This window comes from Antechinus flavipes, chromosome 5, assembly GCF_016432865.1.
Source record: "Antechinus flavipes isolate AdamAnt ecotype Samford, QLD, Australia chromosome 5, AdamAnt_v2, whole genome shotgun sequence".
In the NCBI taxonomy this organism is placed as follows: domain Eukaryota; kingdom Metazoa; phylum Chordata; class Mammalia; order Dasyuromorphia; family Dasyuridae; genus Antechinus; species Antechinus flavipes.
Window position 1 is genome coordinate 79,025,254 of NC_067402.1, and position 18,258 is coordinate 79,043,511.

The 18,258-nt window shown below is 33.8% G+C and overlaps 1 protein-coding gene across 4 annotated transcripts in view; it reads left to right on the forward strand.

Annotated features, from left to right (window-relative positions):
- The window catches only part of LARP4B (La ribonucleoprotein 4B), a 197,980-nt gene that overhangs the window by 127,100 nt on the left and 52,622 nt on the right, over positions 1 to 18,258 (forward strand). For 3 of the 4 annotated variants that reach the window (XM_052001141.1, XM_052001140.1, XM_052001142.1), the window contains exons 3-4: positions 13,570 to 13,717; positions 13,968 to 14,120. In XM_052001141.1, coding sequence (XP_051857101.1) covers positions 13,570 to 13,717; positions 13,968 to 14,120 — 301 coding nt within the window. The remainder of the gene's footprint in view (positions 1 to 13,569; positions 13,718 to 13,967; positions 14,121 to 18,258) is intronic. The other variant, XM_052001143.1, reaches the window with a different exon arrangement.

An 18,258-nucleotide genomic window follows, 5' to 3' on the forward strand; every position in this document is an offset into this window, starting at 1 on the left:
TTAGACTCTTTATAGCAACAGTAATATGGAATACAAATGAGGTAAAACGTTTTACTCAGTATATCTCAGTTGTTCCATGGTTGAGTCAGTGGAAAATCCTGAATACTATTCCAGATTTCTTGACATGTTTCCATAAGCCATCTGTCCATTCCAACCTAAGACTCCAGTCAAGAATTTAATGTTGAATATGCTTTGTTTGTAAGCACACCAGTCCAAAAAAAAGCAAACAAATGTAGTTTCTGCTTTGGGATGATAAATCATGTAAACAGGTAAGAATATATACATTAGGCAATGAAGAAAAATGAGAGAACACAAACAGCTGGTAGAATGTGAAAAGTTTCCTCTTGGAAGTGGCATATGAGTCAACTCTTATAGAGACATACATATCCAGGGAGTTTGTGTAGAAAGAAGGTGGTGAAGTTCTGAAGAAAGAGAAAAATTATTCACTTACATGTTGGTCATCTGCTCCCAAAGTCTTTCTTCTCATTGATTGGTCTTTAATGCTCACACTTTCATGCTTCTTTTGCATTTAGTTTATTTATTTTCCTGTTTATGTCTAGTTTTTTCTTCAGGAATGATCCAAATTCTTCTATTGCATTGAATAGCCATTTTTTCCCTTTGAAGTATTATACTTAGTTTTGTTGGATAGGTGATTTTTGGTTATAATCCTAGCTCTTTCACTTTTAATAGTTGTATTCAAAACCCTTTGATCTTTAAAGTAGCTAAATCTGATGACTGTGAAGCCACAATATTTGAATTGCTTCTTTTGAACTGCTTGCAGTATTTTCTCTTTGATCTGAGAGGTCTGGAATTTGATTATACTGTTTCTAGAAGTTTTCATTTTGAGATCTCTTTCAGGAGGTGATAGAGTGTTTTAATTTCTATTTTTTCCTGTTTCTAGAATATCAGGCCTGTATTCCTTGATAATTTTTTTAATTTTATTTTATTTAATAATAACTTTATATTGACAGAATCCATACCAGGGTAATTTTTTTTACAACATTATCCCTTGCACTCGCTTCTGTTCTGATTTTTCCCCTCTCTCCCTCCACCCCTTCCCCTAGATGGCAAGCAGTCCTATATTTGTTAGATATGTTGCAGTATATCCTAGATACAGTATATGTGTGCAGAACCTAACAGTTCTCTTGTTGTACAGGGAGAATTGGATTCAGAAGGTAAAAATAACCCAGGAAGAAAAACAAAAATGCAAAGAGTTCACATTCGTTTCCCATTGTTCTTTGGGTGTAGCTGCTTCTGTCCATCATTTATCAATTGAAACTCAGTTAGGTCTCTTTGTCAAAGAAATCTACTTCCATCAGAATACATCCTCATACAATATCATTGTCGAAGTGTATAATGATCTCCTGGTTCTGCTCATTTCACTTAGCATCCTTAATAATTTCTTGAAAGATGATGTCTAACCTTTTAACAAAAAATAATTTATCTCTGCTGGATTTTTTTTTTCAAGTCAGTTGTTTTTCCAATGAAATATGTCACATTTTCTTGTATTTTCAAATTTTTGTTTTGATTGTTTCTTGGATGTCTCAAAGTCATCAGGTTCCATTTGCCCAATTCTAACTTTTAAGGAATTATTGTGAGAGTTCCTTTTTCATTTGACCAATTCTACTTTTGTAGTTCTTTTGATTGAATTTTTATGTCTCCTTTTTCATTTGGACTGTTCTGCGTTTCAAGGCATTTTTCTCTTCAGTAGATTTTTGTGCTCCTAAACCATTTGACTTGGTTTGTTTTTCAAGATGCTATTTTTTTCAGTACTTTTTGGTACCTTCTTTACTAAACTATTGACTTTTTCCATGATTTTCTTCCATCATTCTCATTTTTCTTCCCAATTTTTTTCTCTAGTTCTCTTGCTTGATTTTTGAAACCATTTTTGAGTTCTTCCATGACCTGAGCTCAATTTATATTTTTCTTCGAGGCTTTGAATGCAGGAATTTTGATTTTGTTACCTTCTTCTGAGTGTGTTTTGATCTTCTATGTCACCATATCTTTCTGGAATTTTTGCTTGTTTTTGCAGTCTATTTCTTTAAACTCTGTGGTAAAGAGAGACTTTGCTTCCCAAGTGGAGGAATTACTACCCCAAGCTTCAGATATAGCTGTTTTCCGAGGTAATTGTAGAGAATTGTAAGTTTTTGGCTCTTCCAGGGTTGTATGACCTAAGGACAGGTATGTTTGCTATTCTCCTGTGAATAACCACAAGTACTCTTTTCAACTCTGGGACTGTGACCAGGTTTCTTTGTTCTGACTGTGACCCATATCTAAGTATAGGCAGAGCAACAGTGCTAGCAAAGAGGACCCGTATAAATCTTCAGATCTGGAGTCTGATCCCTTTACTGTTGGAAGCCACTGGTACTGCTACTGATGCAGTTGACCCAGGGCCTGCTGTTGATTTGCTGGGGCCTGGCTTGTGCTGGTGTGGCTTCTTTTCTCACTTTGGTGCAACAGATCTTTCTTGCTGATCTTCTAAGTTATTTTGGGTTGGAAAAATGTTTTCCTCTGTCTTTTTGCGGTTTCTGCTCTAGAATTTGAGTCACTGTATTTGGAGGGCTTTTGGAGAAAAGCTCAGGTGAGATCCTGCCTTTATTCTGCTATCTTGACCTATTTCTAGGCTTTTCCAAACAACAGTATTAATGGAGTCATGGAGGTCTAGATTATATTGAAAACTCAAGGCACTTAGGTGACAGCGAATAGAGTGCTTGGCCTGGTATCAGAATGACCTGAGTTTGAGTTCTGCCTCAAACACTTATTAACTGTATAACTGTGGGTAGTCATTTAATCTTTGTGTGCCTGAGTTTTCTCAGCTGTAAAATGGCAGTAATAATAGCATCTTTCTCATGGGGCTGTTGGGAGGATCAAATGAGATAATATTTATAAAGCACTTAGCACTGCATTTAGTGAATGTTACTAACCTTATCATCTGGAGAGTAGGCTTCAATAAGCATACTTAATGGACATCAAAATACAGATTGCTTCTCCTTCAAATGCTCTACCCACTTAGTTCTTCAATTTGCTCACTTCCAGTTACCTCACTTCTCATTCTATATTAGCCACACACAAAGATGATCATACCCTTTATTTTGCTAGCACCCACAAATATGCCATCTCTTTGTTCAAGAACTCTTGATGGTCTCTTTGTGGTTGCTTGGTGTTATGTCTGACTTGTCCATGTTTCCATTGGGGATTTTCTTGGCAGAGACACTGAAGTGGTTTGCCATTTCCTTGACCAATTCATTTTACATATGCAGAAACTGAGGCAAATGAGATTTAGAGATTGCCCAGAGTCACACAGCCAATAAAATGTCTGAGTCTGAATATAAACTCAAAAAAATGAGTCCTTTTTTGATTCCATTTGGTGCTTTAGAATTTACATGCAGTTTGTTGGAAGCAGCATGTATTTAGAGAAGTAATTTGGGAATGGAAAAAGTACTAACAAACTTTGATAAGAAGGAGCACTTGAGCTGAGCTTTGAGGAGAAGTAGGAACTTTCCTGCTTCTTCAGCATGCACTTCTGAGTCATCTCCACAATATTTTATCTCATACTGAAGGCTATCTTCATCTGTATACCCATCCTTTTTCCTTCCCCCAGACTCTCAGCACAAGCTTTTCAGCTCCCTCTTACGTGTCCTTACCTATTAGAATGTAAATTCTCTTAGACCATCCTTTCTGCTTATATTTATATTTCTAGTACTGTGCTTAACATGCACTAAATAACTAATAAATGCTTATTGATTGACTGTTCAGGAATGTCCAAAAATATGAATGAATTTGAGGAACATTGTGGGTGTTAGGGACACCTTGAGCTAAGACACAGAAGATGGACAATGGATTTTTTATAGGAGGTACAACAAATAGATCGATGTTATTATTGAAGAGTATATTAAAAGATATTAATGTGATATCCTAAAACAGGGATTCTTAACCATTTCGATTTCATGAACTTCTTTGTTAAGTTGGTGAAGCTTCTCAAACCTTTCTCAAAGTAATGTTTTTAAATGCGTAAGAAAATATAAAGAATTATGAAATGAACCAATTATATTGAAATACAATTATCAGAATATTAAAAATACAAATTCCTGGATCTCTGCTTAAAAACCTGTGGCATCGGCCCATTTTAGAAAAAGAAATTGAACAAGTCATCATTGAACTTGTTAGGAAAAAATCTGCAGGGCCAGGTGGATTTACAAGTGAATTCTACCAAACATTTAAACAACCATTAATTCTAATACCATATAAAACTATTTGGAAAAATAGGCGAAGGAATCCTTCCAAATTATGACAAATACGGTGCTGCTACCTAAAGCAAGAAGAGCCAGAGAGAGAAAATTGTACAACAGTTTTCCTGTTGATTGCAAATTGGTTCCTATTGATGCAAAATATGTTAAATAAAGTATTAGCAAAAATATTATAGTAGTTTATCACAGGATAACAATACACAGTGACCAAGTAGGATTTATACCAGGAATGCAGTGCTTGTTCAATATTCTGTTATGAAAACAGCATAATTGAACTTAATAATAGATGCAGAAAAAACTTTTGACAAAATACAAAATTCATGCCTAATTTAAAACACTAGCTAGAGAGCATGGGAATTTTCTTAAAATGATGAGTATTTTCTGTCTAAAACCACCAGCGGACGTTATACGTATTGGGGATAATTTAGAAGTTTTCCCATTAAGATCAGGGGAGACATTATTACCTGCAGTTATTTAATATTTTTCTAAAGGTGTTAGCTTTAGCAATAAGAGAAAAAAAGAAAGTGGAGGAATTAGACTAAGCAATGGGGAAACAAAACTATTACTCTTTGCAGATATAATGGTATACTTAGAAAATCTTAGAAAGTCGACTAAAAATTACTTGAAATAATTTTACCAGGACAGTAGCTGGTGCAGTGGGTAGAGCACCAGCCCAGAAGTCAGGAGGATCTAAGTTCAAATTTGGTCTCAGACATTTAACACTTCCTAGTTGTGTGACCTTGGGCAAGTCATTTAACTCCAGTTGCCTTAGCAAAAATAAAATTAAATTTAAAAAATAATAATTTCACCAAATTTTCAGGATATAAAATAAATCCACATAAAATAGCAGCATTTCTACATATTGCTAACAAATGCCAGCAGCAAGAGATAGAAAGAAAAATTCCATTTAAAATAGTTGTAAACAATATGAAATATTTGAGAGTATACCTTCTAAAACAGACCTAGGAATAACATGAACATAATTAAAAAACACTTTTCACACAAATAAAGTCATATTAAATAATTGGAGCTAATGTAATAAAAATGACAATTCTACCTAAATGAATTTACTACTTCACTGCCAAAGCAAGCTACCAAGCTATCTGGAAGAAGAAAAAATGCAAAGCAAAATAGCCTAGCCATACCAGATCTAAAATTATATTATAAAGTGGGAGATAGCAAAATTATTTAGTACTATCTAAGAAAGAAGAGTCAAGGATCAGTGGAATAGATTTGGCTCACAACAGTACATATAATAGCCAATGACTCTAGTTGTCTAGTGTTTGGTTAAGCCAAAGCTTTAGCTTCTGGGAAAAGAACTCACTTTTTTTAATTAAATAAAAATTTCTGGGGAAAACTGAAAAATAATATGGCAGTAACTAGACATAGACCAACGTCTTACATTCTATACCAATAAGATCAAAATAAAAGATGATACTATAGGTCGGTTAGGAGAGCAAGGAATACTTTTCCTATCAGCTCTCTTGAACAAAGGAATATATTATGAACAAATAAGATAAAATATGAAATACAAATATATTTTTTTAAAAAAGACTGTACCAAAAAAAAGGCAATGCAAAGATTACAAAAGCGCTAAAAGCTAGGAAACAATTTTTATTGCTAGTGTTTCTGATAAAGGCTTTTTTCAACTATATAGAAAACTGAATCAAGTTTGTTAAGAATGCGAGTCCTTCCCCACTTGATAAATAATGAACAGGCAGTTTTCAGATGAAGAAATTGGGGCTATCTATAGTTATATGAAAAAATGCTCTAACTATTCATTAGAGAAATGCACATTAAAACAGGAAGTACCAGCTCATGCTTTTCAGATTGGTTAAGATGACAGAAAAAGAACATGATAAATGTTGGAGGAATTGTGATAAAACTGGGATACCTAATTCCAAAAGACCTATGATAGAAAATGCTGTCCACATCCAAAGAAAGAATTATGTAGTCTGACTGCAAATTGAAGCATACTACTTTGGCTTTGTGTGTGTGTGTGTGTGTGTGTGTGTGTGTGTGTGTGTGTGTGTGTGTGTGTGTGTGTGTGTTTTCTCTTTTATTGTGATTCTTTTATGTGACTAATGTGGAGATATGTTTAATATGATTACCCCTGTATGACTATATCAGATTGCTTGCAGCCTTGGGGACAAGGAGCAGAGGAATGGAAAGAAAAATTATGGAACACAATATCTTATAAAAATCAAAGTTGAAAACTTTTTATATGTAATTGACACAAATTTAATACTATTCTTAAAAAAGAACCTGGGATATAAAATATAAATTGGAAGTATATCGTGAAAGTATTTACGTACTAAGCAGGGCATTTTGTATTTTGTTTTGGAGATACTTAAGCTTTTTGTGTGACATAGTCAAACTTATGCTTTGTGAGAGAAAAATGCAAGGATCAAAAAAGAAATGTAAGTTTGAACCACAGGAGGAGAATTAGTTAGGATTATTGGCATGCCAGGTAATTTCGAGCAAAATAGTCCCTCGTTTTCCCCACTTTTGTTCACTTTGAGCAGTTTGTGAAAGGACCGCAGAGTGTAGTAGAAAGAGCACTGCTTGCCTTGGAGTTAGTACATTTGATCAGCTGTATGACTGACCTTTGGCCAATCACCAGACTTCTTGGAGCCTCAGTTTTCCTCATCTTTAAAATGCTGTAGAATTAATTACTGAAGACCTTTCCAGCTCTGAACACTGATTCTTTGACACTTGAATTTCTCTGGCATAAGCAAACTAATAGTGAATTAAATCTATTTGAGAAAATTAATTCTTGATATTTCAGACCCTATATACAGCTATTTACTCACTCTACTTTCTGTAGTTTGTGGATGCTAAATATAAAATAAATATAGAGTAAATGTTTATTATTCCCTTGCCCCCCCGACTCTCCAAATAATCAAAATTGATAAAAAGCAATTAGACAAAAAGAGAATAACTAGAAAATTTTAGGACTACCATTTTTTAAACTATTCTAGCTAACTTTTAAAAGAATGTCAAAGGCAGATTTTCTAGAATTAAGCCATCATCAGAAAAAAGGCAAAATTGAATTGTTTTCGTATAGATTTTTGCTATATAATCTTTTTTCTTAGACGGTGACAGTAAATTTTGATTAGGGAGCTAATTGTCATTTCTCTTGAAGTGATCTATGATTGCTGATTGAAATATGAAGGGTGTTTAGTGGGCCACATACTAGTATTAGGGAATAAAATTCTTATACATTGCTTGTCCTTGACCTTGAAGTAGCACTGCAGACTGCATTATTATTTCTAGGCAGACTCTCTGAAGAGATATAACAGTAGCAAGTCCATACCGCACATAAACTAGTCATCGTCATCTTTTTTTTTTTTTTTTAAAGCTTTTTATTTACAAAACCACATGCATGGGTAATTTTTCACCATTGACCCTTGCAAACCTTCTGTTCCAAATTATCTTCTCTTTTTTCCCACTCCCTCCCCTAGCTGGTAGGTAATCCAATATGTATTAAAATATATGTTAAATATATATGTATACATATTTATACAGTTATCTTGCTGCACAAGAAAAATCGGATCAAGGAAAAAAAAACTGGGAAAGCAAACAACAACAGAGAGAGTGGGAATGCTGTTGTGGTCCACACTCGGCTCCCACAGTCCTCTCTTTGGATGTAGGTGGCTCTCTTCATTGCTGAACAATTGGAATTGTAAACTAGTCTTCTTAACTTGGAGTTTATACACACCCCAGGATCCTGTGGGTAGATTTCAAGGACTCCATCCACTTCAATGGGGAAAAAAAAGCTTGTTTTTATTTTAATAAAATAGGTACCTTTTGTAGTCTTGCTTGATTTTATGTATTTAAAAGTATTATTATGAAGTAACCACATATCCCATTGGCCTGACATAGGATTCCATGACACAAAAGTAGTTAATAACCCATGATTTAAATACAGTCTTAATATGAGACATCATGCAAATAGCTGTGTATAAGCAAGGCATATACTTGTTTCTGCTAACATAGTTTGTTTTCAGAACATGAATTTCATCCATCATAATTGGTATATTAGAGAACAATTTGAGCATAACCAGAATTTTGAATTTCAGATTTGCTTATTTGTCATCTCACAATTTCCAGTCTCACAAACGAAAAGGACAGCAAGCCACCCTCGACTACATGTGATGTCATCTGATTTCTGAAAATCAATACCATTTCTCAAAAAACTCATGATTTATAACTCCTTTGACACAAATTCCACAAGATAACTTTAAGGTTTCTATAAGGGAAAGAGAAATTTATGTCTTCTGGTACAGTGTGAGCTTTGGCTCTAAGAAAGCTGGTGGTCCATACTCTTTCCTGTTACCACATAACCCTATACCTTTTCTGCTCTGTCAAGAAGCATGGTTGAGCATTGTAATATTTATCTATTTCTTGGTCATTTGACATACTTGTGCTGCCAGGTTTCTGTAATGTCCTGGTTTGCTTTTTGGCGGTCTTAGGACCAGCTTTCGTTTCAGCAGAGTAATCACCACAAGAATAGCCAGGGATAAAGTCCAAATTCTTTTATTATCTCCCTCAGTCTGTTTCCTTGCCTTGGGCCTAGGCTAGCTTTCTGGAGACCCTTCAGATGGGCCTCGGTCTCAGTGGGGGGAAGCAGGAGAGCCAGGCTAATGAAGATGGAATGTCTCTTTTGAAGTCTCTTTCTGGCTGAGTTTGTCCCCAGTTTATATGCTCTATTGCCATTACATCTTTACAGTATACTGAGTATAAACCAATCATTATATCACTAAGGAACCATTATTTTATTGTAACATTAAATCAATCATACTGAACTAGAGAACTAGTCTTATCAATTCCACTGAGTTAACACCTTGTTTAAATCAATCATATTGAATCTTAAGTATATTTCTCCAAAGTTCATGCCCTTTACAAGTTTCTATCTTTTGTGTATTACTGATGGAATTTTTTAATGTTAGGTCCTTAACATTCCACCACCACTTTCTTCCCCCCATAAATCCTCTAGTTTTTGTTGAATGAATTTTTATAGCAAGATGGTTTTTTACATCTTGATGGTAAGAGCTGTGACTGTATAGGATAAATTATAGCTAATTTCAGAAAGAATGTTCTAAGTTTAAAGAGAACTGGGAATGGTTCCTTGCAGAAGGTGATACTTCAGCTGAGACTTGAAGGCATGGAAGCTAAGAGAAGGGATAAAAGAGAGCAGTAAAAATGATCAGAATTTAAAGAGTTGAGTATTATAGTTGAAAAATATAGCAAGGAGGCCATTTTAACTGCCATTTCTTAACCTGTGTTGGCCTCAAGTTTCCTCATCTATAAAGAGAGCATAATAGTAGGTTGTTGAAGGTGAAGTAAAATAATGTTTGTAAAGCATTTAATCTGTTCTCTGGCCCTTTGTAGGCACTGATTGTTTCTTAATTTTGTAATAATATTGGAAAGTTAGGAAGGGATCAGATCATAAATAGCTTTAAAAGTCAAAAGAAAACTGTTTTTCTCTTTTAGTAGTTTTTTATTTTTCCAAATACATGTAAATTTGACAACAGTAAAAGGTAGCAAATATTCTGAGATTTAATTCTTTATGTAAAATAAGCTTATCCATCTCAGTAGTATGCAAATTTTCTTTTGTCTTTAATAAAAGGTGAAATTGTATGTATACCAATTAATTATTTTAAAATAAATTTCTTTGTTTTATTATCAATAAATGTTTAATTTGTATGCTATATATATGTTCCTGGGGTTAAGTAAAAATTTGTCCACCAAAGAAGGGGATAGAAGTAGAAAAAATTTAAGAAGCCCTATGATAAGGGAGAAGAAATATAGGCATAAATTGACATGCATCCTAGACTTTGGGAATAAACATGTCAAAAAGATCAGAGGAAAGACAAATGGGATTGTATAGGATGAAATAATTTGGGTGAAGTGATCTGAAGTGAAATGCTCTGTAAGGAGATTCTGATGACACAAAAGGAAATTGCTCCGATGAAGAGTAAGAGATCAGAAGAGATCAATGTATGTAGACGGGGACCTCACTAACCAATCTAGATATTCAAAAGAAATGTATAGAAGATGGAAGCAAGACCAGATAATGAGTTGAGTGGCATGGTCCTATAGTAATAGGGAGAGAGCAGAATGTTACACACACAGAAAATGACGAAAGTAAATACCACTAACAAAGAGTTGCCCCAAGATAAAAAAATAAAAGGTGTAGTTGAAGAGCATTTAGTTGACTTGTGATGAAATCTAGTAACCTGAACCAATGTCCTTGGGTCCTGAAAGAACTGGGAAATGCAATTGCTGAGTCACTATCATTGATAATTAAAAGATCATAGAGAAAATGAAAAGTACTAGAAAATTAGAGAAGGGTAAAAGCTTTCCCAAATCTTTTTAAAAGGAAAAAGCAAAATCTGCACATTGTAATACATTTGAAGAGCTTAACTTCAATCCTTAGATAAATTCTAGAATGAATCACTAAAAAAAAGTTGGTAAACATTCAAGGTAGCGGATAAAGACAGATGTAGATGGGATTTGCCTGGATTTTCCAAAAGCTTTTGATAAAAGTATCTTTACAATTCCTGTGAAGAGTATAGATGGTAATATAATAAAGTCAATGTAAAACTGATGAAATTAGCAGACTAGGTATTAGTGATTTCATGTCAGTCTATTCATTCCAGGACCTCTGCTTGGTGCCTCGTGTTTAGTGTTTTTATCAGTGATTTGGATAAAATCATATATGTTGTAATCATCAGGTTTACAAGTAATATGAAATTAAGAAAAATCACAAACATAATGGGTATCATTCAGGATCCAAGACAATTTTGATAGACCAGGACATTGGTCTGAGTCTATAAAGATGAAATTCAGTATAAACCCTCATGCCCTTGAGTACAGAAAAATCAACGTCACAAATATAAGCTTAAGGAGGTGATACATAGCAGAGTGAAAAAGATCTTTTTATTGAACTTGAAAGTCATCATCACCCAGCATTGTGAAACAACTGCTTTTTCAGCTGAGGAAACTGAGATGAACAGGGTGAAGTGCCTTGCTTGGTATCACATAGCTTTTAGATGTCAGAGACTACATTTGAGCTCGGTCTTCCTGATTCTAGGCCTGATGCTTTTATGTCTTCAAGTTTTTAGAGCATTGTCATGTAGATAAGAGATGAGACGTGTTGTAGAAAGCAGAACCAGAAGCAATGAGAAGTGGCATAAAAGCAAATTTTAGGTTCATTATCAGGAAAATGTTAATTTTAAACATTGTTAAAAATTATAATAAAAGGGGAGAGTATTATTATTTGGAAAACATTTGTCTGCCATGTTATGTGGTGATATCTTTCATATATGAATTATTAGCACTGTCATCTCTTCCAACTATCAGATTCTGTGATTGCTACGTTCTACCTTTTCTCATTATTTAAGGTTTTTTTAATTGTCTTTTTTGTTCTTCCATGTTATTTATAGTTTGATAAGTGTAGCACCTATTGCCATGTCATTGAACTTGTGGATCAATAAAACAGTCCTTTAAGGACTCTTGAAAAACATTTCTCTAGGGTAGGGGTTCTTATCTGAGATTGTAGGATTAAGTCTAGTAGATCTATGAATTTGATTGGGGGGAAAATTCTATCTTTATTTTAATGAACACAATTGAAATTTTGCATTTACTTCTATTAGGAAGTAAACAAATCATACAGTAGCATGTACTGTATGTACTGTAACTGTCTTTAAGAGAAACCATTGTGATTTTTCACTTTGTATTATAATTGTTTGTAGCTATCTTGTTATGTTGTTTATACCTATAAACATTTTGAAATTACTGTCGTTATTAGACCTTTCTTTAGATTGAGGATGATCATAGGTGCCCAAAAAACCTGAAAAATTTTCTGTTTCATCAGCAAATCACATTCAACATAATTTTTAGTATTATAAATAGTTCTTATTTTAAGTCTTGGAAAATTTCTTATGGATAATGATAAAATGTGAAAAACTCACAATAAAATACTGTATAAATACTAGGTAGTAATACTAGTATTGGGCAGAAGGAAGAAAAGTAGTTAAATAACAATAATAATAAGTAATCGGAATGTTTAATGGGAGTATACCATTCTTTGTTTTTGATGCTGAGTAGTGGGTTTGAACAACAGTAGACTAGATATGAGGAAGTCTTGAGTTTATAGTCCTTATTCTTAAAATGATTTATTGAGCAACTTTGCCTCAGTTGTGGCTGTGCCTCAGTTTTTCTAAAATGTCAGACAGGTACAGTACCTTTCCTAATCCCTTCATAGTGTGGCCACTATAGTGATAGATAAGAAGTAGTCAGAAATAGTACTATAAAACATTGTGATGGGTATTGGGTTTTGAAAGTGTTACAAGATAATATAATTGGGAGGCTTCTTTTCCCCCAAATAGAAAAATTGTAAAAACAATCCATCAAAGTATAAAAATATTTTGTTATTTAACTGTTTCTTCTTTTTTTCAAATGCATAATTGACTATATTTGAATATAACATTGAATATATATAATTTACAAGTTTGATTCAGATCTTCATAAATCATTTTTTGGAAGGTAGCTAACTTATACGATAAACCATTTTACTTTCTGAATGTATTAGTTTTTATTTTGTTACCTAATCTTTGCAAAGGAAAAAAAAATTAAATATTTTTTACTATAAAAATTTTGAAGATCTGTTATATTTCACTTATGCAAGCTAATATTTTAAAATTAAGCTTCTGTAAGTAACCATAATTAATATTTAATTTTAATATTTACCAAATTAATATTTCATACTAGAAAACTTTTGTTTCAATGTACATTTTGCCTATTTATATATTAGAAGACAGTATCGATTGTTAGGTAATGAGAAACAGAACTGTGGACCTCAGTCCTTGTCTTCAAAGTTCAATTATTGATTGTTTTATAACATATTGGCTTGTTAATGAGATGAGTGAACACAGTTGTTTTAATGTGTTTGTTGTGGCTTAAGGGGTAAAAAAACTGTGAGGGGCAGCTAGATGGCACAGTGGATAGAGCACTGGTCTCAGACACTTAATACTTCCTAACTGTGTGACCCTGAATAAGTCATTTAACCCCAATTACCTCAGCCAAAAAAAAACACAAAACCTATAAGGAAGATTTAGTAGGAGATCACTGAAATAAACTTCTGCTAAGGTCATATGTAATGAATTAGATATTTGGTCCTTTAATGCAATTTTTTCTTTTTTCTTCCTCACCCCTACACCCTTTAATTTCTTACTGCAAGTTCATTTTGACTTACTGTACAAAGGGAAATCTGTGTTCTGTTACATTAAAAATATTTCATAAACTTTCCTTTCAGGAACCAGCCAAGGTTTCAGAGTTAAATCCTAATGCAAAAGTATGGGGAAATCATATGTTACACTTGGAAGCAAGTGGTACCACTGATGGAAATGTGAGCAAAGCCTGGGAAGAAATAGCAGATCACCCCCCAGATGCCTGCAAAGAAGGTATGCTTTAAACTTGAAAACTCTTTTCTCAAAGGTAATTCTGTTTCATTATTGTTTCCTACAGAGAGATTATTAGTTTATCAAACATGAAGACCATACTGTTTTTACCAGTTTTTGGTAAACACACACTAAGGACTTATATTGAGTCTGTTTAAGAAAAATAACAAGTCTAAGGGATTTTTTTTTTTTTTTGAGAGAGAATTTTTTTTTTTTTTTTTTACCCTTTTTGGGGTACAATTTCCAATTGCAGGATTGGATGCCAACAGTAATGGCGACACATCATATCCGAATGCAGTGTTAGCAGACCTGCAAGAGCCAGTTTCATTGTCAGATCAAGCAGATATGAACACTTTGGTCCTGGAGCATTCAGAATATGAGTCAATTCCTGAAAACCCCCAGACAGGTAAGGATGATATAATTGATAACATAGATTAAGATATTTTCCTAGAAGAATTACGACACATGAATCTGCCAAATTTTGAAGAGGGCAGAGGAGTTTGCTCTGCAGTAAGGCAGTGCCAATAGAATGATAATCAGTATGCTTGGTGTCTAGTACTGGCTTGACCACTAATTTGCTTTGAGAAATCAGCCAAGCCACGCTTTTGTTTTCCTCAACTATTATATAGAGATGTAGATTAATTGGTAGATAAGGCCTCTTCCATTTCTGGTATTCTGTGATTGCTTCATAACCTTTGATTATATTTTGATGTGATTCCTCTGTAAATTTATTTTCAATTTTAACACTTGGTTAAAATTACTAAATTGTTAAAAATGCTTTATTTTTAAAATTCAGCATTTGAGTATTTCTTCCATGTGAAGCACTGTGCTACAAGATATGGCAATTATGGGGGAAAAAATTATTTTTGCACAAATGTGTGAAAAGTGAAATAACAGTTATAAATGTTCATTTTAAGATATTCATGATCTTATTGATGGGGTTTCTCTTTCTAAGTGAAGCAGATTAAAACTCCCATGTATCTTTTCACTCTTTGTTGTCCTTAGAAAGAATCTACCCAATTCTGGATGTTTTCTACCTGATATCTTAAGTTTCATGAACAATACTATAGACCAGGGTCCTCAAACTATGGCCGGCGGGCCAGATGCAGCAGCTGAGGATGTTTATCCCCCTCACCCAGCGCTATGAATTTTCTTTATTTAAAGGCCCACAAAACAAAGTTTTTGTTTTTACTATAGTCTGGCCCTCCAATGGTCTAAGGGACAGTGAACTGGCCCCCTATTTAAAAAGTTTGAGGACCCCTGCATAGACCCTGGACTAATTATTCTTATCCCTTGCTCTCATTAACTAACTTAACTCTTTTTCCAATCATTTCCTGTAGTACATCTTTTTTTATAAAATAATAGCTTTTTATTTTCAAAATATATGCAGACATAGCTTTTAACATTCACCCTAGCAAAATCTTGTTCCAAATTTTCTCCCTTTTCTTCCTTCCCCTAGACAGTGAGTAATCTATGTTAAACATGTTCAGTTCTATACATATTTTGACAAATAACATGTTGCACAAGAAAAATGAGACCAAAAGTGGGTGAAGGAGAGGGAATAAGAGCAGGGGGGGAAAAGGAAGCAAACAACAAAAAAGGTGAAAATACAATGTTGTGATCCACATTTAGTCACCACAGTCCCCTCTCTAGATTCAGATGGTTCTCTCCATCACAAGTCTATTGGAATTGACTTGAATCACCTCATTGGTGAAAAGAGCCAAGTCCATCAGAAATGATCATCACATAATTTTGTTGTTGCCGAGTACAGTGTTCTCCTGGTTCTTCTCATTTCACTCAGCATCACTTCATGTAAGTCTCCCCAGGCCTGCTGATCATTTCTTATAGAACAACAATATTCCGTAACATTCATATTCCACTTGCCACTACAAAAAAGGACTGCTACAAACATTTTTGCACCTGTGGGTTCTTTTTCCCTTTTTTATTATCTCTTTGGGAAACAGGTCCAGTAGAAACACTGCTGGATTGAAGGGCGTGATAATCCTTGGGCATATTTATTCCTCTCTAGAATGGTTGGATCATTTCATAAGTCCACTAACAATGTATTAGTGCCCTAGTTTTCCCATATCTCCTCAATATTTATCTTATTTTTTCCTGTCATCTTAGCCAGTGTGAGAGGTGTATAGTGGTACCTAAAGTTGTCTTAATTTGCATTTCCTCTGATCAATAATGATTTAGAAAATTTTTTGATATGACTAGAAATTGCTTGAATTTCTTCATCTGAAAATGTCTGTTCATATTCCTTTGACCATTTATCATTTGGAGAATGGCTTGTGTTCTTATAAATTTGAGCCATTTCTCTATATATGTTAGAAATAAGGCCTTTATCAGAGCTCTGGAATATAAAATTTATTTATGTTTAAATCCTTGTAATATGTCATTTATTTGACTTCTTGCATAAAAGTCATCATTATATATTTTTTATTTATAACATGGCTACACCCATCATTCATCATTGATTTTTGTATAACCTTGAGTTTTATTCTGAAATAGTGTTTTGTGGTTTAGTTTTATCAGCAGAAAAATGGCAATATCTATGATTTCATCATCGAGTACTCTCAGTATGACAAACTTCTTCATAAACAGAGATCACACCTCTCTACTTGTGATTGAAGAGAATTGCCCGAGGTCCTTAAGAGATATGAAATGACCTGTTCACAATTACAGATTTGGTATATATAAGAAACTTAAGTCAGTTTACAGTAAGCCACACAGCTTTTTAAAAAGGGGAAGAGACTAGGAAGTTCATGTGATATCAGTGTGGAAGAAGAAAATACTCAATACACCATTTGATTTTATATGAAGGAAGCAAGAAAAAAAAGAGTCAAGGCAGTAGATGTAAGCTAAATTATGAAAGACTTTGAGTACAGGCAGTGGTATTTCTGTTTATCACATAACTAATCGAGAGCTATTGAAAGTGTTTAAGGAGAAGAGGACAATAAAAATGATGTCTCATCTTGGTTTAGCAAAAAAGCACTACACTGGGGAAAAAAAGATCTAAATTTTTTAGGCCTGCTTTTGCCACCTGCCAAATTGTTAAACTTCTTAAATGGAGTTAAATAAATTATGGGGAATTACATTACCCTGTAAATGTGAAATAATTAGATCCTAAATTAGGGTGATGGCAGTGAGAATGGAAAAAGTAGTTTAAAGGATTCCTGAGAATTGTCGAAATTTGGTGACATTTTCATCATGTGTACAAGTACTTGGTGTGCAATAGGGAAAAATTATTTTTGTGTTGTCATTATAAGGGTGAAGAAGTTAATTGTTCCATATTACAGTTCTAAAATTGTTTCTCCCAAAGTAGAAGTTATCAAGATCGTAGATTGTCTAAAAAACTAGTTGCATTTTATTTTATTTTTTTAAATATAGCTGGGAGGGTTAAATCCCCTAGTCTAAAACTAATTTTATAGTTGATGAATCTGAGGTTCAAGAAGAATAAAAGAACTTGTTCAAAAATAGTTTTATGCTTCAGTTGTACTAATTTAATAAAAACATTGAATTAGAATTGGATTAAAGCAATTAGATACAGGATGTAATTTTTGTAAAATTAAGCAAGAAAATATAATGAGGATTTCAGATATTTCTGTGGTAATAAAATTGATTCAAGCCAGTCAGCCTCTTATTAAGCACCAACTATTTGTGAAACAGTGTACTAGGTTCTGAGAATACAGAAATGATTTGGTTTAGTCTTGCTACTTGCTGCATTTAAAAACATTGGCTAAACTGACTGTCATATTATTGACTTGATTCTCCTAATACTCTGTGGTCTAGGCAATTAAATTTTCTTTTTGCTGCTCATAGAGAACCTTGTTCTGTCTCTGTCTCTTAGATTCCCAGGTTACCATCAAAAGTTACCACAACCTCCACTTTCCTGTTTTCTCCTTTATCCATTAGTCTCTAAATTATTCTTGGAAGCAGTATGAAGGGGTGGGTGGGTTTGCATCTGTGAGTCTCTGTTTTGTATTGACCATTTATACATCTGATGTCTCTCCTCCAGAATGTAAGTTCTCAGTGTTCTAGGGGCTGTTTCTCCTTGCTTTGTACCTGGGACAAAATAGGCATTTAGCAAATACTGTTGATTAAGTCATGACAAACTTTCCATTTGTTCTTCCATGATCTCAGCCTTCCTCTTCTTTCTCATCCTCTTGACTTTTCTATAGTGTTTGACACTGTTGTTTACCATTACCTTTTTCATTGATGCTTTCTGGAGATCTTTGTGACTTTAATATCTTTTGGTTCATCTGACCTGTTTGACCATTCATTTTTCTAGGATGTTCACTTATGTGCCCTTTGCATGCATGTATCCCAAGGTTTTGTTCTGGACCTTCTGTCTGATTGTGGAGAAAGGGATTTCATTAGCATTCTCTCTCAGCATAATTCCTAAATCTTAACCTCCAGCTCTTTTTTATATCAAACTGTTTTTAGCCCTTTTCACCAACTGCTTGCACAGAGCCAAATTAGAACCAGTTTATCAAATTTAAATTTTTCAAAACCTGCCTAATTTTACTATTTCTGTGGAG